Source organism: Poecilia reticulata, linkage group LG15 (genome assembly GCF_000633615.1).
Source record: "Poecilia reticulata strain Guanapo linkage group LG15, Guppy_female_1.0+MT, whole genome shotgun sequence".
In the NCBI taxonomy this organism is placed as follows: Eukaryota; Metazoa; Chordata; class Actinopteri; order Cyprinodontiformes; family Poeciliidae; genus Poecilia; species Poecilia reticulata.
The window spans coordinates 10,706,501-10,732,987 of NC_024345.1; the positions used below are offsets into that span (position 1 = coordinate 10,706,501).

At 39.6% G+C, this 26,487-nt stretch overlaps 1 protein-coding gene across 2 annotated transcripts in view; it reads left to right on the forward strand.

The window, feature by feature from the left end:
* oprm1 (opioid receptor, mu 1) overlaps nucleotides 1-15,913 on the forward strand; it is a 31,343-nt gene extending 15,430 nt beyond the window's left edge. For both annotated transcript variants that reach the window (XM_017309115.1, XM_008429198.2), the window contains 5 exons: nucleotides 6,018-6,364; nucleotides 10,048-10,223; nucleotides 10,698-10,876; nucleotides 11,814-11,997; nucleotides 12,194-15,913. In XM_017309115.1, coding sequence (XP_017164604.1) covers nucleotides 6,018-6,364; nucleotides 10,048-10,223; nucleotides 10,698-10,876; nucleotides 11,814-11,997; nucleotides 12,194-12,199 — 892 coding nt within the window. In that variant the 3' untranslated portion in view covers nucleotides 12,200-15,913. The remainder of the gene's footprint in view (nucleotides 1-6,017; nucleotides 6,365-10,047; nucleotides 10,224-10,697; nucleotides 10,877-11,813; nucleotides 11,998-12,193) is intronic.
* The last annotated feature ends 10,574 nt before the right edge of the window (nucleotides 15,914-26,487 follow it).

Consider the following 26,487-nt stretch of genomic DNA (forward strand, 5'->3'; position numbering starts at 1 on the left):
TATATATATATATAAAGCCTCATAATTGTGTGTTTAAACAAGCCTAATAAATCTGAGCATACATTTATTGACATTGTTATATATGTTTCATGCGTCGTGAGAGAAATCCTCTATTACCACCTCCAGACAGCATAAACACTCGGAGCGCTGCACGTCCTTCCCACTTCCCCCCACAGGAACACGTTTACACAGTCGCACTCTGCAACCCGGCGTCCATCACGTTGTTTGTCACAGAGTGCATGGACAGTGTTACTGTACGCCTCCGATCCTGAGGCGTACAGATGTGAACAGCTTGTTTCTGGAGCCGGGACTTGATGGTTTATCTGCGCCCGGCGGCAGCAGCAACCCATGAATCACACTCAGGGCTACAAACACACAAGCCGGCGTCACTACAGAGGCGCCGGGGTAATAATAAATTTCATTTAGTTGCCGTGTTATAAAATCCATAAAAAAGGAGGCTGTTTCTGTTCTAAACTGTTGACCACAAGTGTGTGGGTTTCAGTTTTGGCGTTTCTTAAAGTCTGCCGCTGAAGACCTACGACTCGGTGCGGACCTGTTTCCAAATGGCAGATTGTTCCGGTTCGTTTATTCCAGCTCTAATGTTGCCCCGTAGCCGACCTCTCAGTTCCAGTCAGCGATTTTTATGACGCGTCAAATAAACACCAGGCAACTAAAACCCGTGGGAAATAGCTTTATTGACCGTCATTAGCGGTGAGCCATCAGTGGGCTTGTTGCATAACATCAATATGTATTTTAATTTAAAAATTGACTTGTTTGAAGTCTTAGACTTAATAGCTACTCTATCTTTTTGTTTGCTGTGCTAACTCTGCAGGAGCCGGAGTATTATTAGACAGCTAATGAGAATGAAACACCCTTAATCCATAATCGGAATATCATATCAACCAAGCAATCAATTTTATATAAAAAGCACCATTCAAACTAGAAGAAGCTCAAATGCTGTACAGATGTAGATTAATTGCTGTAGAGTAGGAAATTCATTTTAAACCCAGTGAAGTGTTGTGGTGTAATTTCATGAGTTGGATTTCAGGTTGCAGCCTTTTGCCTCTAATTAATTTGACACAAAAGTCATTACGGCGCCGCTCAGCTTCATATAGAAAAAAATAAATAAATATCCTGTTTGTGTATATCCATTTTTCTGGCTGTGTCAGCCCTGCCTACGCGCACACACTGCTAATTGGCAGCAGAAGCCATTTGCTGAAATGTAATGCAAATTTAAGCAGAACAAAAGCAAAAAACATATCAACAAACATAAATTATACAGCTTCACCGAACGACTTTCTTTCAGTTTTTCATCTCTGTAGGTACTTATGCTATCAAACATAGACCGGCTTTTATGTCTTGATTCTTCAAATTACAATGTGTTATTTCTTTATTTTTGTCTTTAACAAAAATCTATTTGTAACAGATAGTTGATGTACAGCAGCTTAACGTGATTTTAATTGCATCTGTCAAATTTTTTTGTGATGTTTTGACTGTTTTAGTCATTTAGATTGGAGGCAGGCAAGATTCATGTGGAAAAGTGTTTTATTTTTAATAACTACAAGCCAGCAAGTATGCAGCACCCGGAGAAATCGATTAACCAAAGGTCAAGATGAGGAACAAATTCAAACTGGTGAATGGTAAAAAAGAAGCAGCAAACAGTAGAAGGTGTGCAGCATGTGAGGACAGTGAAGTAGGTTTTCTGCAAACTACAGAAGCGTATCTTCTCTGTGAGCGTTACAGCTGGAGTGACGAGGTTAAATAATGAATAATAAACAGCTGAGAGGGGAGCGGTCTACTGTCAGAGGATGACAGGGAGCGACACTGAAGGAATGCAGATTGGAAACAGTTCAGACAAAGATTTGTTTTATCTTCATTTTTTGAGGACCAAGTTTCTGTCCGGCCAAATTTTCTACTTCTCTTGACTTTATAAGCAAAATGAACAACATTGTAGATTAAAATATTTGAAAGTTTTGGGGGTGATGAAACATTTATTTTCTAAAGGGGAGCATTAAAAAATTTTCATCCAATTGTTTTTTTTAATTTATGATTATAAAACATATATTTCTTTCATTTCTACAATATTAGAAATGAAAAGTGAATTTTTTTAGTCTTATTTTTGGCTTAGGTCATAAAGGGCAAGTCAAAGTTTTTTTTCTGTTTCAGTTTTCTTATTCAACACAGCAAAAGAAAAAATATTTAGTTATTTTTTCTTATCTTTTTTCCCTCTCTCTCTCTCTCAGTCCTTGCACGGCTCACGGAAACAAACATTTTCTGACATCTCAAATTTTCTTCTGGTATTTTTGTAACATCTTTTCCTCCCACAAAAAGGCTGGAGCCACCAGCTGCTGTGGAGATCAATTAGCTGTTTCTATGATTAATTCTGGCTCCAAAATATGTATTAGGATTTCTTTTGGCAAGAATTAGATCTTAAAGAAAAAGAAAAACATGAAATAAACCTAATGATGAAGGGTTTTCTCACAGTGAAGTGAGGAAGGGACGAGATGAGGCTGCAGTGATTTCTGAGACTCCCAGTGAGTATAAAAGTTTACGCCAACAATCTCAACTAAAACACGGATTTGAACCTGGAAATTTCTGTGAATGATTATTGACTCCTGATTAAAATATCGTTCACAGCAGGCGTTGTAATGCCACAGTGAATGATACACAGAGGTTTCTGTGAACAGCACAGAGGCTGACCTTTAATAAACACAACATGCAGTTAAAGTGCATTTCTGCGACTTCTGCTCTACTTACCCTCGTCTCTCAGACCTGCAGGTTCAAACTGAGACGTTTTGATAGAAGCCCGGTTCAAAACACATACATGTAAGCCCAGTTAACAAAAAAAAAACCCACGCTACTTCCTGTTATCAAACACGCATAATAAAAGCGGCCCTCCTGAGACTCTGCTGGCCGCTTCAGCCTCCTTGTGTTCCTGAACTGTTTATGTCTTTTGCCTCGGCTCTTTCCTCTCCTAGGAAACACTTACTAGATAACCATAACATGCTTATGAGTATAGCAGAAAATGTGTGTTTATGTTCACACACTTTGTAGCCCAGCCGGTAAAAGCCTGGGAGAATTTGTGACTTAAAGCAGAAAACTCGTTAACAAACACCTAATTCTGCTCGTTTACACGGAATGGGGCAATTTACCTTGCTGCGTTGCAGGGGTATAACCCGAGGGAGACTCGTCTTTATGAGGATCTTGGAGTCAGCAAGGAGATGCTGGAAAATTAGATCCAGCTTCATCACATTCGCTCGAGTGAGACGGCTTTTATTGCGTCGTGAAGTGTCTCGTTGGCCCCAGCGCAAATAAAGCCTGACATAAGCAACACACTAAGATGCGACTGCTAGACTTAATCAGATTTTTAACAAACTATTTGCCACCTGCAACCTGTTGGGAAGATTTGAAAGCCACTGAGAAGTGTGCAGCAGGAAAGCGTGCATTAATTATCTCGGCAGTGGAAGGGACTGATGGGGTTCCATATCAGATCGTTAGATGATCTGATGTATTAGAATCTCTTTCCATATAAATGTTAATCCGGTGTTTTCACAGCACGAATGCTTCCAAGTACTCTGCTGGAATTAACACAGAAGAAGAAGAAGAAAAAAATCCCCCGCAGACACGACAGTGAGTAAAAATGAATAATGGGACAGTTTGGGAAATGCAACAAGGTTCCTAACACAAAGGCATCAAGCAGAGAAGAGGAAATAAAACCTCCGGCATGAGAATCTAAGCTAGCTTTTCATGGAGAAACTGGATTGTAGAAACAAGATTGTATTTATTTATTTTCTTTTTGTCACTCTTATGCATTTCGCATCATCATTTAATTGCAGTTTGCAAAGGCAGACTCCTCGATCCTCTTTCATCCGAGCGAACGCGTTTTATTCAGTTTCAGATTTTTGAAAGCATTTCCTAAATCCACCTCCCACTTTGTCTGTCTCAAACTGGTTTCAGCGGGGCTGTGAGTGATGGCCGCATAATTAATCACTGAACTTTTTTTGTCCTTGTATTCGTGCCTGAAGCCATTAAGCGATAAACATCCTATACGTCTTTCCTGACAAGAGGTCTAAGCTTCTAAGCCTCTGTAGTCCGTCTGTGTTGTATCTTCTTCTCCGAGGTAATGGATGCTCAGCGTTTCTTCTGTTATTTTCTCCTGTTCCAAGTTTTCCCGTTATTGACTGGAGGAATATTTTAGTCAAATCCTGTAAAATGAAGAGTTATTTAAGGCCTGGGTCACAGAGTGCAAGCTGCACTGTGTGCACTTCTCTGCCGTTTCTGTCAACACAGGAGAAAATGGACGGAACCTTTTAACGCCGCTCTTATTGATTCCTTCTGCTTCTTTAAAAAAAAACATGTATTTAACCACAGCTGCCGCTTTGTTTCCATTTCTTTTAGAAGCTCCAATTTTAAAAAGATGAATGCAGTAGCGTAACATATGCAGCCTAAATAGGCCGTCGTGTCCAAGATTAATTGTTGGTTTACATTTCAGATGTTTATGCAAATAAAAGATGCACCAAAATGTGTTCACAATCCCTGCTAAGTAGTCTGGGGGAAGACATTTATTTGTCATGATTTGTAGGAGCAGTGCATTAAACCGAGCCTCTAACTGCTGCTATTTGATGTAAAACGTCAAAATTTGTCATAGTACAATCCAGATTCCTTGTAAAAATATAAAAATAAAACAAAACATTAAATAAATTCTGATTTTATTGCAGTAGCAGAATCTCAGATGAAAAAAAACAATTATATGGGGAACCGTATGTTAAAAACAAGTCACTTTTTCTTAAACAAAATCACCTGTACTCCTTTTGTTCACTCCTAAAATCCATCTACAAGTAACGTATCTGACCTAGTTTGAATTTATGCTCTACTTAATAAGGTGGATCAGATTTTTAAAGGAAATTCTTTTAATTGAACCTAGCAAAAAAAAGCTTACAGTTTGTTTTCAAGATCAAGCAACTTGATTCAGAAACACCAAAATGCTTTGCTGGAATTTTAAATAGTTGGGAGTTAGTCTTATATATAATTTAATAATTTCATGTTGGTTGTTTATTTTAACAATGGCACAACATCATAATGTTGCAGTTAGCACAATGCTATACTAACTTGAATAACTCTTTTTTTTCCTCAGGGTAAACATTCAAAATGTCATTTTAGTCGAGGTTTTCTGTCATTTTTTTTACTCCTCGGTTGTCCATGTTAATTTTTGCCCTGCCTTCTTTAATTGTGTAAATCCTCATTTTTTTGTGATTCAATTATTTTATTATGTTTAATGAGTCTTCGGTCTGTGCTTTGATCCCGCCTTAAATCCTAAATGGATAATGGATAAATGAATAATTTAGGATTTAACACCTAAATGGATAATTTAAGAGTAAAAATCCCCTGGTGGAGATCTAACTGAACATTAAACCCACTAAGCCAGTAATATCTTGAAAAGGCTCCACCATCTCTGACGTACGACATCACATCACAGTTCACATTGGGCGGCGCTGTACACATATTGGCACCTGTAGAAAATCCAATTAATTCATCTTTTATTGCAGCAGCATGATTTGACACTGGATATTTCAGAAAGAAATGACATATTTAATTTGAGCGCATTGCACGGGAGGGGCAGGAAATCACAAGATCTTTTATCTTGTGGTGTAAAATTGCACATCGGTTGGCACGACTCTTATTGGCTCAAAATAAATAAATAAATCAACATTATGTGGGGAAGAAACAAAAAAGGTTTGCAACAAAATCACTGGTGGCAAATCTATTGGCATGATTCATACCAGAACCTTTTTTTTTTACAAATGTAACAGAAGAATTTTTAAAAATTTGTATTCTACTTTTTTATGTTAAGAGCTGTTTTCTATGCCAATGAACGAACGCATAAATCAAATTTAAAGATAATAGCATCAAGGACAAGGGAGTGGAAACTGGAACGACGGGATGCTTTAACTGTGAGAACTTCTCAGATCCTTTACCTGTGACAGGTGTTTTATTTTTTTTCCCCTCTCTCTGTTTAGGTACACTAAGATGAAGACAGCCACCAACATCTACATCTTCAGCCTGGCCCTGGCGGACGCCTTGGTCACCAGCACGCTTCCCTTCCAGAGCGTCAACTACCTGATGGGCACCTGGCCGTTCGGGGACATTCTGTGCAAGATGGTGATGTCCATCGACTACTACAACATGTTCATCTCCATCTTCACTCTCACCACCATGAGCATCGACCGCTACATCGCCGTGTGCCACCCAGTCAAGGCGCTGGACTTCAGGACACCGCGAAACGCCAAGATCGTCAACGTCTGCAACTGGATTCTCTCCTCGGCCATCGGGCTCCCGGTGACGTTCCTGGCCTCCACTGTCACCAGTAAGCACGAGAGCATGTTTGTTGCGAGCAAAGACACTCAGAGGAACATAGGAAGCTTTGTTTGAGACCGAAGATATCTAAACAACTGGTTATGTGTCACGTAATGCAATAAACGCTGTGCACCCCTTCTGGAAGCAACAAATCGACTAATATGGTGAAATCGCGTGGAAATGTGCTTGAAGCGTACAGTGTTTCAGTGCAAAACGTTTATTTTGGAAAGCTATTAAAAGATGAAAAAAAAAACCAAACTCAAATCTAAATCCAGTAGTAAAACAAACCCTGGAAAAGCTACAATATACTAAAATTAGGCGGCTCTGCAGCTACTTATTCTGTATTTAACACAGATTAGTGAGTAAACTAATCTGCCTTTCCCCACATCTTGGCCTTACAGCAGTCCTGCAAGCTCATCCACGATAATGCAAAACTAGGTCTGCTGATTAATACTGTGAGGAGAGGACAGCTTTAGGGTTTGACACACCAACCCGAGCATCAGCATTATGGCCACCGGCAGAAAATCATTGACAGCAGAGGGTCAACAAGTGAGTGAAGACCTCTGCAGCAGGGGACCCAGACCTGAAAAGAAAAGTCAGTGACCTGGTGCAGTAATTACATGAGATGAACTCTGTGTTTTACCAACAGCTAGTGAGGCTGAGAGACATTTACTGGACACCAAAACCTACAACCTCCTTGACCCAAAGAGTTTGTGTTATATAAAGTCTGCAGAGCGTTACTGGCTGGGATGTCACCAGGTATATTTCTGAATCCGTTTCTGCCTCTGGTTTGGGCAGGACGGCCCACAGAGTCTGACTTTAAACAATAAAATCCTCCAATGCAACAAAAGTGACAGACGTTACTCAGTTTGTCCTAACTTCTCCCTACAATTAATCGTTTAGTCGTTGGCATCTTTCTCAAAGTTCGATCTGTCACAATAATCCATAAATCAATTCATCGCATGATAACTTAAAACAAACTCAATAGCTTCCATTAGCATGAATTATTGTTCATCTTTTTTCTCTCTCTCTTTCTACCAAGAACTGGATGATAAAAGTCTCAAATTAGGTGTTTTGGTCTCAACTATTCCTTATTTTGAAGGACAATTTTGTTTACAGAGACTTCAAAATTCATTTTATTTCATTTTATTTGTTGTCAAAAATTCTTCTGATTTATTTTGGATATTTCAAATGTCTCCCAGCTCCAGTGCTAAATGTTCATCTGAATTTGTCAGGTAAGGAGTTTTAGGGAGTGAAGGCAAACCAATAAACGGACGGCGCGTCTCATCTTTCAGTTTATTTTCTCTTATTTAGACACGAGTCGGCAGTTTACAGGTGACACTAGGTCAGACACAGACATAGACAAGAATCCAGTGACAGACGAGGAAATGACTCGAACTTAAATGCTACAGGGAACAGGTGAGGGGAATGACTGATCAGGAGACACAGGTGACAAACATGAGCTAAATTAACAGAGGAGACGGAGACTGGAGAATGACCCAGACCCAAATACACAAGAAGTAAAACCTGACATCCGACAGAAAACTAAATCTATGAAACAACACATCCCAAAACACCGACATCGCGACAGAATTTAATGTTTGCGATGTGTTCTTGCATTATTACTTTGCCATTACCATCATATTACTCAAAAATGGTCTCAAAACAACAATATTATATCACAATAACTTCTGGAACAATTTATCGTCCAGAAAAATGGGTTATCGTGACAGGCCTACTCAAAGTGTAAAGTATGTCTAAGTTGTTAGCCTGGAAAGAAGAAGTTGTCTTGCTAATGTTGACCATGGATCGCACATCACCAAATATGCAAATTACGTGATGATGTCATCGAGCAACTTGTAGTGACTTTTACGACATTCGTGAAAATTGTTTGATGAACATTTTTGATGTCTTTGAGAAACGGAGATGATTTTCATAACAAAAAAACAAAAAACAAAAGCAAAACAATTTAATCAGTGGTTAAAGGAACATTTTAATGAGGTCCTATTGAAACTTGTCTCAGTTGATGATTATGCAATGTTCCAGTAACTGAAAGCTTTAGCTCCTTTAATTCTTTCCGTGAAAGCGTCAATAATCAAAAACAATAAATATAATGACAAGGACAAGTACACACAAAGGGCTCATAAACGACAAATTTACGTTGACTAATAACTGTAAACATACACCATTTTGAACAGATTAAACGGGGCCTTAATGAGTACCGCTAGCACAAACACTGCTGTGAGATCTAGTACTCTCCATCTATTATATGGATTTCATAGGAGGGCGCTCAGCATGTGGACAGTTGCTCGGCAACATCAGTTGGCATAAAATAAGCTTTTGATGTTTCCGTATTTAATGGTTCGAGCTGAAGTTCACGCTTCTGAGAAGTGCTTGGAATCAAGCTTTGTTGAAAAGAAACAAGCAAATTTTAAGTCTTTATTTTGACCAAGAGGAAAAAGAAATGTTTAATTCACAAAGTGCCCCAAGGTTACTTTGATGTCTTTTACTTTTTTACTGTAGCTCTTTGTTATATTATTAGAAAGAATTGCGTATAGCTGAGATAAAGTTTAAATACACTCTTCAAAGAAAAAGTAAGTAAATACAACGGTTATTCATCACATTTGCAGGATATTCATCCAGCTGTTTCTGTATTAACTAATAATTACAGATCAGACACAAAAAGATTTAAATTTAAACATTATTACATTAGTACTTTATTTTTTAAATGAAATTATACTAAATGTATAAATTCTTAATGCAATTGTTTTCATTATATATTCAGATCACCCATCCGTCGTCGACACCGATTGATCGTTAGGGTCATGGGGTCGCTGGTGCCTATCTCCAGCGCTCAGTGGGCGAGAGGCAGGGTCTCTATAGAGAGGCAGCAAAGAGGAAAGCTGCATAAATAAGAAGGGAAAGTAGCTACAGCTGATTTCATCCCACCTCTAAATTTTTAATTCAATGACTCCTTCTGCAGAATTTCAAATAAGACGGGTGGGGAGTGGCTGCAACGCAAAAGAAGAATGAACAAACTGTCCTCTCTGGTGCAGGTGTTGGATGTTTGGATGGATGAGTCTCTGGGCTCCACCAGGAAAAGTCATTAATATAGGAACAGACTTTAAAAAAAAGGAAGGGAAACTTGCTGGGTAAGATGAATGAGTCAATGCAGCGGAAGGAGCGAAAGTCAAATGCAGTCTTGGAGGAATTTCACAAAAGTAGAACAACGTACGATATGATAGAAAAAAAGAATTGTAGTCGAATCAGGACAGGGTGATCAGGCAAGTCCTAGATCACATAATAGTTGGTTACTGTATTATATTTTTTTATTGTGTGAAGCGCTTTGAACTGCCGTGTTACTGGAATTTGCTAGAGAAATAAACTTGACATAACGACCAACCTGATTCTGGTGGACAGTGCAATGAATTGTGTGGGTTAAATCAGCTCAGCATCTAACATTTACTTTAGATTTGTCCACTTGTAGCTTCGGCATCATTAAACTTGGAGTACAAAATCAGTCCGAGAAATAAAAATGGAAAATGTAAACTTTTCTGCACCCCTAGAGAGTCCAAGTACACACAAAAGCAATTCATCTGAGGTGCTAAAAAAGTGTGACATGTCCCCTTTAAGACCAGGTAAAACACTTCTGGGAAAAAAAAAGTACTTAAGCATATTTGTCTTTCTGCACAGATGCCAACATTGTCGACTGTAAGCTAGACTTTCCCAGCCCTGCATGGTACTGGGAAACCTTAATGAAGATCTGCGTGTTCATCTTTGCCTTCATCATGCCCATCCTCATCATCACCGTCTGCTACGGGCTCATGATCCTGCGGCTCAAGAGCGTCCGAATGCTGTCGGGCTCCCAGGTGAACGCAAACATGTTTATTTATTTTTTTTCCTATTTAAGGATAGATTAAACAAATATTCTTCAAAACAAAACTCTGATCTCACAGGCTCTTGATTACATATGATTGGAGGATTGGCTTTTATCTCGTTAATGGGCTGATTATATTTTAAAGAGTAATCAAGCACAATGGGAGGCTGTCTAGAGCATGCCTTGAAATACAGTCCACTCAATAGAGTCCAGATAAAACAATTAGGCGAAATCAGCTGAAGCAGGAGGCTGTAATTTAGTTTTAATTACATGCTTAGCACTCACCACTCTGTCTGAAAGATAGCTCGGCTTCCGTGTTTTATATAAGAACTTTAATTCCGTAATATCAAAAATAAAAAAAGGTAATTAATGAAATCTTTGTGAAAAGATTTCTCTGCTACATTATCTGTTTATTTTTTATTGTTCTCCCATTCCCCTGACAAATGTGCCACACAAACCCACGCAGGAAAAGGACAGGAATCTTCGAAGAATCACCCGCATGGTCCTGGTGGTGGTCGCCGTCTTCATCATCTGCTGGACCCCGATCCACGTCTTCGTCATCATCTCGGCTCTGATCAACATCCCCAGCTCCACCCTGCAGACCATCACCTGGCACTTCTGCATCGCCCTGGGCTACACCAACAGGTATCAAACCGCGCCGAACCCGGCAAACGGTGCAAACCATGTTTTCATGCATTGCATGTAAGGAAAACGTCACACTTTGGTGCCACAGTAATTAGCAAGGTCACTTCCAGTTTTTCCTCCTTTCAGACACTTACATTTACCTCCTGCATTTGGTAAAATTGCCTTTAAACTGTATGACTTGCGTCTTGTTTACTCACAATGTTTCATCTCTGCCTATTGGACTGAAATCAAAGCTAACTTTGTTGTTCTCAAGTCACAGTATACTTACTTTGGCTGTATGATTTGTATAATTGTCTATTTGGAAGACCTGCTTAAGCTCAAGCTTTAACTTTCTGGTGATCTGGGATGCTGCTTTGATATTTTCACAAAATGCTCTTTCTTGAGTATGAAATAATATTTTGTAAGGTGCCTCATTTAGCCAAGTACCTGGACAACATGATGGGATGTTGTTGTCAAGCTTTCCAGTTATTCCTCGAAGTTTAACTTTGGTCATCACGGCAAAAGACTTCACTTGTAGTTTCCAGTTTTATGTCTACAAAAATGAAGGTCTTTATTTTTTGAGTGTATTTCCAAATTGTAATCTCTGGTTTTTTGTAAAGCCTGGTGAAATGCCAAGCTAGTATTACACTGGAGGGAACCTTGAAGTCTTAATTCAGATACAAACTGTCCACAAGGCAAGTAAGAACAGATCCGCTGATGTTTTGAAGTGTCTTTTTTTTAGATGGCTCCTAAAACTGGGTGATATAGGATGCCGATTATTAAAAAAATAAAAATGCAGGAACTCTCGGCCAAAATGCATGTTTTGTCAAGCTGTGCCTCTCACAGCTTTTCCACAACCCAATGTAGTTACATAAATAAAAAAATTATATTTAGGATTTTCAGTGAAAGTTGATTTCACCGACATTTGACCGTTTCTCCTGTCCTCCCCACCCCGCAGTAGTCTGAACCCCGTTCTTTACGGCTACCTGGACGAGAACTTCAAGCGTTGCTTCCGTGAGTTCTGCACCCCGAGCGCTTCGGTGCTGGAGATGCCGAACTCATCCAGAACCGGAGCCACCAGCCGCAAGGTCCCCAGGCGTGAGCACAACGGCACAAACACGAGCGAGAGATCCAATCAGCAGGTATCCACCGGCTCTGTGAGCAGAAATAAATCTTAAAGATAAAACCTTTTAAAGCTTTTCTACTAAACCGTCATGTGTGACTGTCTGTTCCTTCGCCTTGCGTTGGCTCAAAGTCAGACGTTTGCAGCTTGGAGAGATAAATGGAGGAGGAATCACCCAGACGTGACACAGAACTACCTTTTTTTCCTCTCTGCAGGTATGACTAGCCTTGGAGGGGTCGTCGGTGGACTCCCGCTGTTGCGGAGGAGCTGCCAACGACGATCTCAACTCTGAAGTCACGCAGGTCACCACAGGGCTATAATTAGTGCTCGGAAACCACACAAGCAAAGCCTCAAAACACAGAAACGCGGCCGACACGGAAGAGCACAGATCACCTTCGCCGCTCCCCGCTTTCTTTCTTCTGTACCTCTGCTGGAAGCCGGGTTGTAAACCTGCAACTTCGTGCTTTGTGATTCAAAACAAACAATTCCCTCTTTAAAGAAACGAGACAGTTGGGAGGAAAAAAAAACAAAAAAATTCAAGCATCATTAAAAGAAGCTAACTTTTCTAGTTTGAGAAGGACTGTACGCTTTATAGGTAGAAATATTCTCCGGTAACAAGTCAAAAGGACTGATTGATAAAACCACTTTTACAGCCTGGTAATATGGTTCTTTCTGCCTTATTAATCCTAACCTCCGGCCCCTCGCTCTCAGCTTATCTGTAACGCTTTATGGTGAGCTAACAAATCAATTGTTTGCCTTTTGTTCGTTGGCCTTCATGCCACTTTTCCTCCACATGTTCTTTTGAGGATGGATTTGTCGGAAAGAAAGGGTTTGTGTTTGTCACTGCTGGAAGACTGCGTGGTATTTTGGCCTTCGAAGAGACTTCACTGAATGGAAGGTGAAATTTGAAACGATTTCCCTCCGCTGAGCTTTTCAGAATGCCTTTGTACGGCTGCGGCGGGTGGTGGGTGGGTGGCCCACCTGAACAGTTAACACCGACCGCTCAGCCCGTTGCCGTACAGCAGTCATCCCATTTCCTCACCTCAGATTTCACCGAGGTGGACGAATGGAAACGCGGACCTGAGAATTGTACGCTCTCCTTCTAAGGAACTGGAGGGATTTCTGAATGTCCATAAAGGGAACCAGTCGTGTTTGCCGCAGTGGATCATTGTGCCAAATCCATGCACCAAACCAGCAAGAGGACGCGTCTGTCTGTGCAGCCTGCACAGCCTGCCATTTTAGTGCAAACAGGTGTCTGAGCAGCTACAGCTTTTATATGAAGGAACTTAAAGGCGAGCCAAAGCAGGAGCGTACAGCACATTGTGTTATTTCTATGTAAATATGCTTGTGCCGACATGTCGTGTATCTGCATGTAAAAATGCCTTGTTCAGTCGCTCTGCTCGATATTCTCCAAACCATAATTTTTTTTTTTATACAAAGCTCTGTGAAAGAGGAAAGTCTTTCTAGATGTAAACTAGCGTAAGTGTTCGTCTGCTTAAATAGATGTGGTGAATGCAAAGTCATAAAAATTATCGTCACCAAATGGAGATTTGCTTTTGTTGTTTTTGTTGGTTTTTTTTAATCAGGCGTGTTGGTAACTGCAAATGTTTCCTAGCCGATGTTGCAATGTGACAAACCTTCTGCTTTGAGTAAAATGCGTTGCTGACGTCACTCTGCGCAGATAATTGGTTAATTTTTACTTGCACAATTTTTCAGCCATCTGTAAAAAATTAAAATAAAAAAATTAATAAATAAATAAAATGTCAATTGTCATTTCTCGCAGATGGCTGAAAACGTGACGGCTGCCACCATCTACATAATCCATAAACTGTATGTTTAGCACTTTTTTAAGATAGGGATTATGAATTTTGCTAACATGATTCCAGAGCCATTATGCAACGTGGAGATGTTTGTTTTGCAAAAACATAACAACAGATTGGGACGAGACTTTGTGGTTGAAGCGAAAGGCAAAAAATTAAATATGATCTATCAGGAAATCTACATTTTTATATAAAATGATATAACTCATGAATATCTAAATCTCTCTGGAGGATTATTATGCAAATCAGTGCGAGAAGCTCACAGCTCTGATTGATGGCTCTTCAGAGAAATGTAACCTTACTGTCAGACAGCTTGATGCCTCTAAGCCCAAAAGAATGTTCTTGGTTAGTTTTCAGCAGCTTTCATCTGCACTTTTCTTAAACCCAGAGTCTAAAAACCCGACTGCTCAATTTGAATTGACAGTGTTTAACTTCCTGTTCTGGGTTTTGCTTCTCATTGGGTTCAATTATGGAAGAAACAACATCCAGACATGAGACAAAGAGAGAAAATGGAGAGCTGTGCCTCAGAGTACATTTATAAATGCCTTTTATTTCAGCCACACTATGAGAATGTAAAGACGACAATATAAACTGAAGAAATAATGATTGAGATCTTGTGGAAAGACAGCAACAACAACAAAAAACGAGAGAAAAATTGTTTACATTTTTTTTAAATGAGTAAAAATATGACGGCTTACTTCAATTTTTGTTCTTGTCTAAACTGTTGTCAAAGGGAGAGATTTAAAATCCATTTCTCACTTTAACTTTGAACAAAATTCAGACAGTTGTGTTTCAATGATTTAAGATGATTTTTTTTTAATTGGACTAAGAAATACAACATTTGAAAGACGCGTGGGAATCTCCCTGTAGCTGAAAAACATCAGTTGTTAGCATGTTGGGTTAAAGCCTGACTCTCCATCCCACATAGATTACAAACATATTTTAGTTTTCATAAAAGGCTTACGTTATTATTTTTGTTAGAAGGCAGACAAAACCTCCACTTAGTTTTTCTCCCTTATTTTATTTGTTTGCTTTTGGATCATGTTTCTTCGTGACTTAAGAAGAAAGTTAGGAGATATATTGGGGATAAAATTAAGCATTTAAGTTTTTTTTTTTTTTCCCCTTAAAGTCTCCATAAAGTCTTCTTGTTTCAAACAAAACAAAACGTGTCCTTCAGCATTTCTTTTCATGCCAAACTAACTTTCAAAAAGCATTTTTCAAACAGTATTTTAATTCAGTTTTCCTGTTCATTCCCTCCAACATGTCATGCTTCAGAAGAAGACATTTTGTCAATATCTACCTTTGTAGTTTGTTTGTTTTTTTGTCTAAAATAGAAAGACTTTACTCAATAAAACTGATATTTAACAAGTAAAGAACTCAGACTTTAGTTAGACATTAAATTGCATTCATAACAAAATATGTTGATACTTTATATGAGCAGCTTGAAAAGAGATTTTCTTTTCTCCGAGGGACGCAGGTGGAGCATAAGTGAAACGAGGACCCTCGAGGCAAAACATGCGGCTTTCATGAGGCCAATACATGCCTTTTGAGCAATTAACCAGTGAAATGTCCCGCTTTTTAGGACGTAATTTAGATGATTTACTAAAAGACATAAACAACAATATAACAATAATGAAATAATCAAGACGATTCTCTGTGATTGCCGCTCACGAACACAAAGCTACAGATTACCGTTACAGGCCTGCTGCTTTCTGTGAATAGTCTTAAAATATAACATTGTTCCTAAATTACACAGACCTGAAGCTCGAAAGGCAGCAGAAGCTGCACGGCAAGGAAAACAACATAACAATATTGCATTTGCATTTATTCCTGGCACAAGGACAGACGATGACTGTTCATTTCTGAGCCATTTCATCTGCGACGCATCATGACTTTTGCTGTGTTGTCGTAAATAACTCGTCCCGTGACTTGTTCCGCGCCATGTGATCCGGTTTTGAAGCTGCATGTAATCTGCTGTCCAGACGCTGGTGTCTCATTAATGGAGGCCATTCTAAGACGCTTTGCTAATATTATTATGGAAAAGAAGAGCAACTATAAATGTCACTGAATGTCTGTCTTTTCTTGCTCCTGAATAAAAACGATCAGCTGCTCTGACGTTTCAGCGTTTGGTATGAATTTATGAACGTCGGTCTGCTCTCGATCAAACACACGATAAAAAGAGCTTCGTCTCTGTGTGCTGAGATATGAAGAGGAATAACAAAATAATGATATCAAAAAGATGTGGGAGAATATATAATACAGTGATGCTGTGGACCGAAGCAGGTAAAAATAGGTAACTAGATAAAACAAGTTGAGGACAGAGTGAGGTTCTGAAAAAAAAAGACAACTGGTAAAAACTCTTTTGCTTTCTGAATTTGAATTGAATTGATTTTTGTGAGCTGAAGACTCCATCAACACTTAAGTCAGTAGAAAAGAACTTTATTTCCAGTGTGTTTCAGCTTGTGGTAAAATGATGAAGGACGCAAGTGGAAACGTGTTTCTTTTGAAATCGAGTCGATTTCTAGGAAACGACTTGGAGAAGTGTTCCAAGGTTGGGAGTTGGTGAAGTTGTGCAAGAAGCTGTTTGGTTCTAATTGAACTGATTTTGCTGGGGAAAGATCACGAAAGTAGTTTGTTGCTTTTTCCCCCATTTTCTTGTTGAGGTTTCTAGAAGACAATGTGCTGATTTCGATTCTTTTCTTTCCCTTGACGATCTGGTCCTCGAGAACTGGAGTTTGACTCCCCTTTCCTGGGTCTTTCTCCTGCTGCATTAACTTGATGTCCAAAACTGGTGGTCAGACATTTTCCTCTGGCATCTCATAGTAGAGAGCAGAAATCACAGTTGCATCAAACACACATCTAGAAGCTGCCCAGACCATCACACTATCTCCACATTAGGTAAGATGTTTGTCTTTTTATGACATTTGTGGTTTATATTGTGTGTTTAAATATTTTAATTTTTATGTTTTGTCTGAATCCCATTTTCGTCGCAGCCTCTGAGCCGGGCTGTGACACACTCAAAAGTGGCATCGTGTCATCGGTGTGACGAGACCTTGTGTCCAGATGGGACAGGCACATTGATTAGTCATGTCGTCGATCTAGCAGTTCACTCCGGAGGGATGCTAATGCTAACTAATGCTAAAGTTTCCATGACAAGTATTGAAAATTGTAATTTTGGCAACAGACTGGACAAGACTCACATTTACACTTTTTACTTTTTAAGCGCTTTGAATTGCCTTGTTGCTGAAAATGTGCTATAGAGATAAAATTACCTTACTGTAATTTGTTGGCAGACCGTGCCATTGCAATTCAGAAAACACAGCACTGCAGAGCTCAAAGTAAGAAAAAAAAAAAAAAGTTGAACTGGGAACATGAAACCTTCTTAACTATTGTGTTATAATTGCGGGTTCAACTTTGAGCTATTTCAGAAAAAAACTGGTTGATCTGATGCTTCACACATGCTGGAGAAATGCAGGTCAGGATTTAGAAAAAAAAAAAAAGTTTAATGGAAATGTATAGAAATATGCTGAAATGATGTGGAGGTCAGGACTATTCAACAGAGAGCCATTTAGTACATTTTGAAAATGAAAGGAGAAAGCAGAGAATAGAACACAATTACGTGCAAAAACATTTGTATCGTCTTCCCAGAAGTGAGAAAAAAAGTTTTTGTTGATGTGCACGAGTGACACAATGATTCGAAGACTGAACAGGCACTTCTTAGAATGTCAATTCTGTCCTGAGGAATGACAGAAATAAACCTTTGATACGTTAAACATCTCAAGATCCTGTCTGCGTTTTAACATGGCAAACATAGTTGGGAAATCTTTACCTAAAACGTGTGGATGAAGATTAAATTTCAAGTGAAATACTAAATAATTCCATTTCTTGCATTCAATATTATCCCTATTTTATAGCTTTGTTCTAATTAATCTGTGTTTGTGCTCAACCTCACAGCATGCGTCTGGCTTTGCACAGACTCAGATGTTTCTCAACAAAAACATATTTTCAAAGAAAAAATAAAAACTTTCTGCATGCAGCACACTCCAATCCATCTCAGCAGGTCTAGAGGTCAAAATCAGTAGCTACAAATCATACAGTTAAAGGTCACTCAATTTGAAAAGAGCCTTAATTATGTCCTCTATCAAGACTGGGATAATATCTGTGAAATAATTCACCTATTTTTATTTGACTGGCCTGCTTTGGTAAAACCGTCATTAATGCATTACAGAAAAGGGCAAGCTGAATGAAAATGCGTAGCTGCATAGATTCTACTTTATTTTAAATATGTTTTTCACAAATTAATCCACAGACGCCACACAGAAAATCATCAGACCCTCGTTAACACCTTTCGGAGACATCCAGAAGGTTTCAGTTTTTATCCATTCAGATGAAAGCGTTATGCGTAATCTTTCTAACAAAGATGAGTTTTTGCATATTTTCCATTTCTATGTCGCTAAACAGCTTTCTAAAGAAAGAAAGAAAAAAAACAAGGTTGCAGTATCTTTAGAATGTTGACCCTCTCCCTCTTCAAGACTTCGCTGAAGAGGGAGAGGGTCAACATCCAAATTCAAATCTTTGAGGTCCGCTGCTCTTTCTTCTAGAGGAAATGTATTCATCACTTGACTGACTTTTGAGGCTATTTTGTGAAGCCTTATATTTGACTCTGCCATCATGTTCCTTGCTTGTGTTAAGAGTCCATTGGCCTGAAAGGGATTTAGTGCATTGAAATTTAAAGACTTACATCTCCACCTGTGTTTACTGCTGCCGTGGAGACGCACAGCATCTCATCTCATGAGAGCTGGCAGCCTGATTACTCCTGTCGCAGCGATTATGACCAACTGCTCGCTGGCCGCGCCGACAGCGCTGACATTCAGACTTGCTGTGAAGGCTCTTTCCTCTTGTGCGGAGAGCTAATCGGTTAAACCGATGATGACCCATGAAAAGATTTGAGCTCAATGATCTGGTGTTAAAAAGGTCAAGTGTCGCCCTAAGCGAGAAGTGTTGGTGAAAAATATTAAGAAGGACTTTGCTATTGAAGTCCAGGTCGCCCAAAGTTTGCAAGGAGATAAAAAAAAAGAAAAAAAAAAGAAAGAAAGTTTAGTTTTTAGTTCAGGAAACTCTGAGATGTTTTGTGATTGCATGTTGGAGAGCAGCAAAGGGAAAAACCGGCACCGCTTCTGATGAAGCCGTGCTCTAAGTGTCTACACTCGGTGAGAGTTGCTGTCCGATCAGGAGTTGAGCATGAGGGAGAAAGTGACTTGTCACGGCATTGATCCGCGCCTCGTCCCCAGACGTAGAAAGCTCTGCACGACATTTTCTATCAAGTGGACGATGCAATTTTCAGCTTTCATGTTTGGTGCAGGACCTAAACGCGGAAAACCAGGAAAGATCTGATTATGGTGAGTTTAATGGGGCGAGAGAATGAGTTACAAAAGACACGGCACAGGAGAAGACAAAGTATACAACAGTCTGGAGAATAGATAGAAGGAAAGGATGTAGAAGATGATGGTGACTAGGCAGTGCAGCAAATAACTGACATAATCTAAATTGTACATCTAAAATAAGACTGAACAGGATAAGTCTGAGCAAATCACCAAAAGGAATAAAGCAGATTGGGAAAACATGCTAAGTGCAAAACAAATCAATCCTCTAACAACGTTGGAGTTAATTAAATCCAATCATAAATACTGTTAGAAAAATACTGAAAAATGTGTAGGTCATGATTTTCTAAACAGTTTTGCAAACAATGTCAGCAGACATCAGTTTTCAGGGCTTGTGGTTGATTTCATAAACTTTAACTATTTTCTGTCATATCACACTGGCCACATGTGGAAGTACAGATGGAAATAAAGTCCAATCAAATGAACTTACCACAGGTGGACTCAATTTAAGAATTACAAGGACCAATGGAAACGGCTCAATTTTGAGCTATATAAACCGCCTATTTTTTTTTTTTTTACTAAATGTGTAGAAGCTTTTCCCCCCACGCAGTCCTAATGCGGTATTTTTGTGTGTTGAATTTTGAGGAATGCGATTCATTTAATACAATTTGCAATAAAGCTATAACATAGCAAAATACAGGAAAAAGTGAAGGGCTGTGAATGCGAGGCACTGAAACACTTAGCAGATGAACAGAGATATGACTTGGGTTGCTGTTGCTGTTTTATACAGATCCTGCTGTTCTCAACTATGACCTCAATTAAAAAGTAGCTAAAAAACAAACCAACAATTAGCAAGCTTACATTTATTATAAGATTCAATACAAGGCAGGAACATGTTGCCAGTACTTCGACCCTAAACAGCAGAGGCAGAACGAAAATGAGATGTTTTGTTCAGAGCTCTGCTGAACCTGATTTAAAGCCGCCGCCGCTGGTCGGCTCGGTCACTGAGCAGTAAGTCCTGAGGCTTTTTCCGCTGATAAACGACGCGCTGACCTTCACCTGCTAAACTGAGACAAACATAAAACTGCGAAAAGGTGGAGAAGATGGCACAAAACCGCAGGAGTGGTGGCGGTAATAAAGTCGCAAACTGTCAGAAAATAAAGTAACCGTGGGGAAGCCAGCTGGTCCAACTTGAATCATTAAGCAAATGAGAGGAGCGCCAGCCGAGTCCCGCCATTCGCAGATCTCTCAGTGCTGACCGGTAGGTAGGCTACCGGAGTTTATCAGCTGAGCAACCAGCCGTTGAAGTAAAAAGGCCCGCAGGGAGCAATTTGTTTGAGCTCCGTCTCTCTCCAGCTCCGCCCCTGATGGCTGGAAATATGCTCCGACTTACAGGGTGTGTGTTTAAATCACAGGAAATATCGCTCACTCCCCCCCCCCCAACCTCCCAACACACTCTGGGCTATCACTCAACGAGACGGTGGAGGCACAGGCGCCGTCCCGTCGGTTAATATTCCCATCCATCCATCCGATTTCATTACCCTGCCCTCCTGCCGGTGCTTCGCTGTGCGGTTTGCACGGCGGCTCACTAAAAGATAGGCTATCAAAGTTTCATTATCGCGCCTCTGCGACTACTTTTCCACCACAGGTACGGCCCTGCGAGAGAGAGATAGAACTGCATCTGTTTGGTGAATGGCAGAGTACACACACACACACACACACACACACACACACACACACACACACACACACACACACACACACACACACACACACACACACACATACATGTAATCTCCCTTCAAAGCCCACAGACCCTTCAATGCACTTCATAAATGTGTGACCTTTTTCTCCTGCAGGCCTAAAAGCTGTTATTCATGTTTCCTCTGTGGAAACAGCAGCTGGAGGGCGTAAAAAAGTATAATGTCACCTGGCAAACTGCATGATTTCCACTTCCTGTTGTCTAAATATGAACGTGCTTGTATGATTGCTTTGTCAACTCAATTTTGCAACTACGTCTTGACTAATATTTCTATGTGAAATACACATTTAAAGAAACACTCATAAAGATCGTGGAGAAATTAACAGATGCTCTGACTTTTATTTTCAAATTTTCTGGAACTTCGATTTCGTTGGAGAAATCCTTTCTCGTCCATTTGCAGCTTACCGCCATCAGGGTGTGAATGAATGGATGAATCTGCACATTACACCGATTGTAGAGTGAAAACTTCTGATCTCCTTGGACTTGATTAAGCTTTATGCAAATGCAACCCATTTACCATTTGAAACGTTTCAGCCGACTGGGATGGAACGAGGGAGTGGAAACTTTAGTCGTCTAGCTCTTAAGTTGAGGTATAATTGATGAATTTGTCGTGCTTGAATTATTCCACTCTTTAAACTGTTTTTTTTTTTTTAGATATTTATCAAAATATAAATGTGGGCGTTTGTGTATTTAAGTCTATATGTCTTATATACGGTTACAGAAATTAAGGGAACACAAAGTTAAAATGTTTTAACTTACAAGTGATGCTGGTTACATCACACTCAAAGCCATGTAGACGTGACGGAGGCGGGTCAGAACTTCTCCATCATCGAAACACTAAAGAAGCGAAACGCGTGAACGTCGCCTCACAGACTGCTCTGCATATGAGACGTTTCAAATTCAGAAATCTTAAGGAGAGGCGTGATCAAAACGCCAAGCAGCAGCATAACGAAAGCGGTTTTATTTATGCTCTCCACATTTTATTAGTCTCACTTCTGTGGGCCTGGTTTGAAAACGTGCCTGTGGAAAAGTTTTGAGTTTTGCGGCTTGTGAACCTCAAAGTAAGAAAACAACATCTAAAGCTCCTCTGTCCTCTGTGCAGGATGTGTTTCCCTATATATGTCAGTTCCTCAGCGAGAAGAACAGGACAATGCAAACCTTTGTTGGAGACAAAGAAATTATTTTTCTCCAAGAGTATACGCGTCTGAAAAGCAAATGCGGAAACATTAAACAGCTGCATTTACCGTCACAAAACATGCGCGAGTTCAAATTGCAGAGCAGGCTGAAAACATTCATGTCTTTGATTTTAGATGCAAAATTCACCTGGTACTTTACATTTTTTACATGCATTCTGATCGTTCCAGTCAGAATTACAGTCAAGCAGCCACGTGCAAAACTTTGACTCTTTGAATAATTGCAAGTGCAAAGGCACATATTCTGCCACAGCAGGGGGTACCGACGTGAAAGGAAGAAAAAGCTTTTTTATTTTTTTGTGAAAGTACTGGAATAAATTTGAGAGAAGTACGATTCCAGGTCAGTCTCTCTCTCTCTCTCTCGCTCTCTCTCTCTCTCTCTCTCTCTCTCACTCTCTCTCTCTCTCTCCCCTCCAGCTTCCGGTCTTTCTCCATTTAACTGTTCATCACGGTGGGAAAGGATGGAAACTAATAAAGCTTCTTGTAATCCTCCGGGTGCTTTCTGTACATAGGAACAACATCCAATCTGCACACACTGGGTTTGGCTTTCCCGCCCAACGGTTTCAGCCAGCAGGTTTTAATTAGAATAATATTTCACGGAGATCTCTGCAGAGGAGGAACCTTTTAATTACTTTATCCTTCACACGCAGTTATTCTCATCAGGAGCCTCTCTGCGTTTCAACACAATCAATAGCCATGAGCTGCAATCAACAAGAGAGCAAATTACATGCGATGTCAGCGAATCTCACAGAGTTGTGATTATTATTATTGTTTTTTTGTTCGATTTGAAGCCAATGCTATTTATTTTTGAAAAGGAAAATCACACAGTCCCTTCACAACCTATTGACCTTTGCAACCCAAAAATCCTGAACCAATTATTGGTAAACAAGATGGGAATTTGTGGCTATGCGTGTCACAATAGCAAATATTGATGGATGATAAATTGTTCTACAGGACAACGATCTTACTGTTTTGAGACCATTTTCAAGTAATATAATGGTGATGGCATAACAATAATGCAAGTACACCCTCTCAAAGATCAATAAATTTTAACTTTTGATTCTGGAACTGGAAGACATTATCAATATAAACAAATTAAAAACATTAAATGAAACGAATTATGAAGTCTCTGTAAACAAAATTGTCATTGAGACCAAAACACCAGGCTGGAGATTTCTGCCATTCAGTGAAATGAGAAAAACAATAAATTATGCAGGTGGAAATGATTGAACTCGTTTTAATTTCTCATGCGATTAATTGATTTATTGGCCTGTTTGTGGCAGAACTTAAAGTCATACTCACAGACATTCAGTCTAACTGAGCTCAAGCTGTTTTTCCAAGAAGAATGAAAACCCAGCCTCTAGAAACGCAAAGAAATGGAGACAAAAACCAAAATAATGACCCTGGATTTTTGATTATAAATGCATGCCACACTTTTCCGGTTTTTATTCATGCAAAAATGTGGAAATTAACTATTCTTTTTGTTTGTTTGTTTGTTTTACTGTATGCTGATCTCTCAGATGAATTCTAAATAAAACATATTAAAGTGTTACAGTCTTGTGACTGAAAGTTAAGGAGTTTTGAAAAGTTAAGAATATTTTACGCAGGAGCAAACAGCTAGAGTTGATAATAACTAAGAAAACAAAACAGCTTTTACGGAACAAAGAGTTACATGTTTTGGGGGGATTAAAACAAGTATTGGACACATGGGACACGTGAGGCGAGTTGAATCTGCTCTTCTGCACGATTCTCCTTCCTTTCATCAGAGATGAGCGCAGTTCAGGGACTACAGGCCAAATGAAGAAAACCTGTTAGAAATATGAGGAAGAAGGTCGTCCAGTGAAGCACATAATCCCTTTAAAGCGATTCTATCTGTCTAGCTGCTTCTAGCTTCGACCTTCAGTGTGAAACAAGTAGAAAACATGAGTCGGTCAGGTCTCCTTATTAGATGGATGAGCAGTGAGTTGATCTAAACCTTAAGTCAGATCCGGGAGTTTCAGGGATCCCTCTGTTGGCCTCATAAAGAGTTATCCCCCAGCTCTTAAATCTTTCAATATTTCTAATCTCAAAATTTATTTTTCATTGAGCAAATCTTTTTCTGCGTTCTCTGACTGATCTTTTCTGGTGTTTTAATTCAGAACCCCTCTTGTCGATTCTAGTAAAGTTCATCCGTCTTGAGCTCTTAAGGCGTTCCTGGTTATTTTCTGGAACTCCTTAAGCCTGATACCAGCTGAAACAAACCAAAGAAAGGTCTACTGTGATGACAAAACATGCAAGACACATGCAACGGAGATTTCACCCAATGAGTTTCACCGCAAACTTCTTTCAAAAGACGTTTTCTTCTGGCTCGGCGTCTTGGGGAGCAGCTGTCCGGACTCTCTTGCGTCTGTTTGTGATTGTGCGACGGCTGCTTTCGTGTCTTGACTTGGCACTGGCCTCCTCCTGACTGTCACGGCCTCACAGCGTGGACAGATGGCAGAGACTTACCCCAGCAAGAAAACAGCACAGATCGACGCCAGCCAAACACACACACACGCACACACACCGTCCAACAAGATGTAAAGCAGAAGAATTTTCCTTTCGGGCCTGCTGACCTGTGTCCTAATCCGGCTGTGAGTCATCCTACACACCGGCAGACTGTCTGTGTTTGTGCGTGGCGACATGTTTTGAGCCAACATGTCGGACTTTCTAGTGTTTTCTTGTCACATACATCTCCATCCCACTGGCCGCATCGGCTTTTAGTTTCAAAAAATATTATATTTAGAACCACTTTACCCCTTCAGTACTCAGTGTGTTTATCTCAAGCTGTGTCCTTTGCTGCGTTTTTAAGTCTTTACCTCTCCTTAAGACATTAAAGCATTTACATGTAACTTTTTTTTTTTTAATTTTTATGTTTTCACATACTGGGAGTGTTGTCACTTTAACAGCCTGACATGGTGACAGGCAGACACACCACTACGATCCAAAGCCATGTCGAGATCATCTCAGCGGACACAGTGTGAGTGGGCAGCTCCACACAGATGCATGCATGAGAGCGGATGCGTAGGTGTGCAGCTTTCTCTCGACTCTGCCAGGCCAAATAGATGTTGAACTTTTAGCTTGGCTTCATGCACGAGCTTGTTACACGAAGCGAACGCAGCTACGGCTCTGCAAGATCTGATCAGAAAGTTTATGTATTTAACTCAATAGATTTATGACATGTACATAGATACATTTCCTATTAGTTTGAAAGATAATTACAGCTAATAAAAAGCTGACATTTTTATCGCCTGCAGGTTATATTTTGGCCTTCAGCTTGATTGAATAGCAGGGCCTGGTGTCGCTTGTTTTTCTCTCCTCAGGTCATCTGTGCTTCTCCAATGCGTCTGCTCAGGGCCGGCCCAAACCTTTCTGGGGCCCTAAGCAGATTTTTATCCCCTTTTCCACCACCGTTTCTCCCCCCTCAACCTGCCAACACTATTTGCTGTATCATTCCAAAATTATTTGCAGCATACCTACTATCATTAGCATCATTGGTGATTAGCTTAACAATAAAAAATCAATAGCTGTAGTGTTACTATGGCTATTGACTTTAAACTTAATAACAAGCTAACTAACCAGCTAACATTTTTTGTTAGCTAACCAAAAAAAATTGGATTTTGAAATGTAAAGTGGTATATAAGTGTAACACATTATTTTAACTATTTGAACATAACATCAGCTGATAAACTTAAAACAATAAGTTTGATATATTTTCTCTAAAGTGACAACACCCATCAACAGCAAGATATTAACCATTATTTATGTAACTATAATAATATATAAACTGTTTTTCCATGTCTAGCATTATCCACTGTTCTTGTATACATCTTGGTGCTGCCAGTCTTTGCCGTATCAATTTGCAGTGACTGAATTAAGTTATTCATTAAATTATTTATTGAAATTTATTCAGATGCAATCAAATCTGAAGCAGAAAGAACTAAACAAATAAATCATAAACATTAGTGTTGTGTGCTGCAATGTTTGTTTTGCAGGGTCTTGACACAACTCGCATCCTTTGATGTTCACAAGCTTGTTGAGAATTAATTTGTTAGCCAGCAGGTGAGCTCTTCCTCCCCCCAACACACACCAGCACAAAGGTGAATGTTCATTACAAATAGATGTTTAATATTCAAATGTATCCCGTGGAAAATTAAAAATGTTTCACTCTCATGCTATTTGAGAAAATATCCATTTCTACACTCATAACTTAATCCAACATATAAAGTAGAATGTTCTCTACATGATTTTTAAGCCAATCTCTCCTGGCTTTAAGAAGAGTATTTAGTTCAGATAATATAAATTGTGAATACTAATGCACAATTTTCCCCCTCC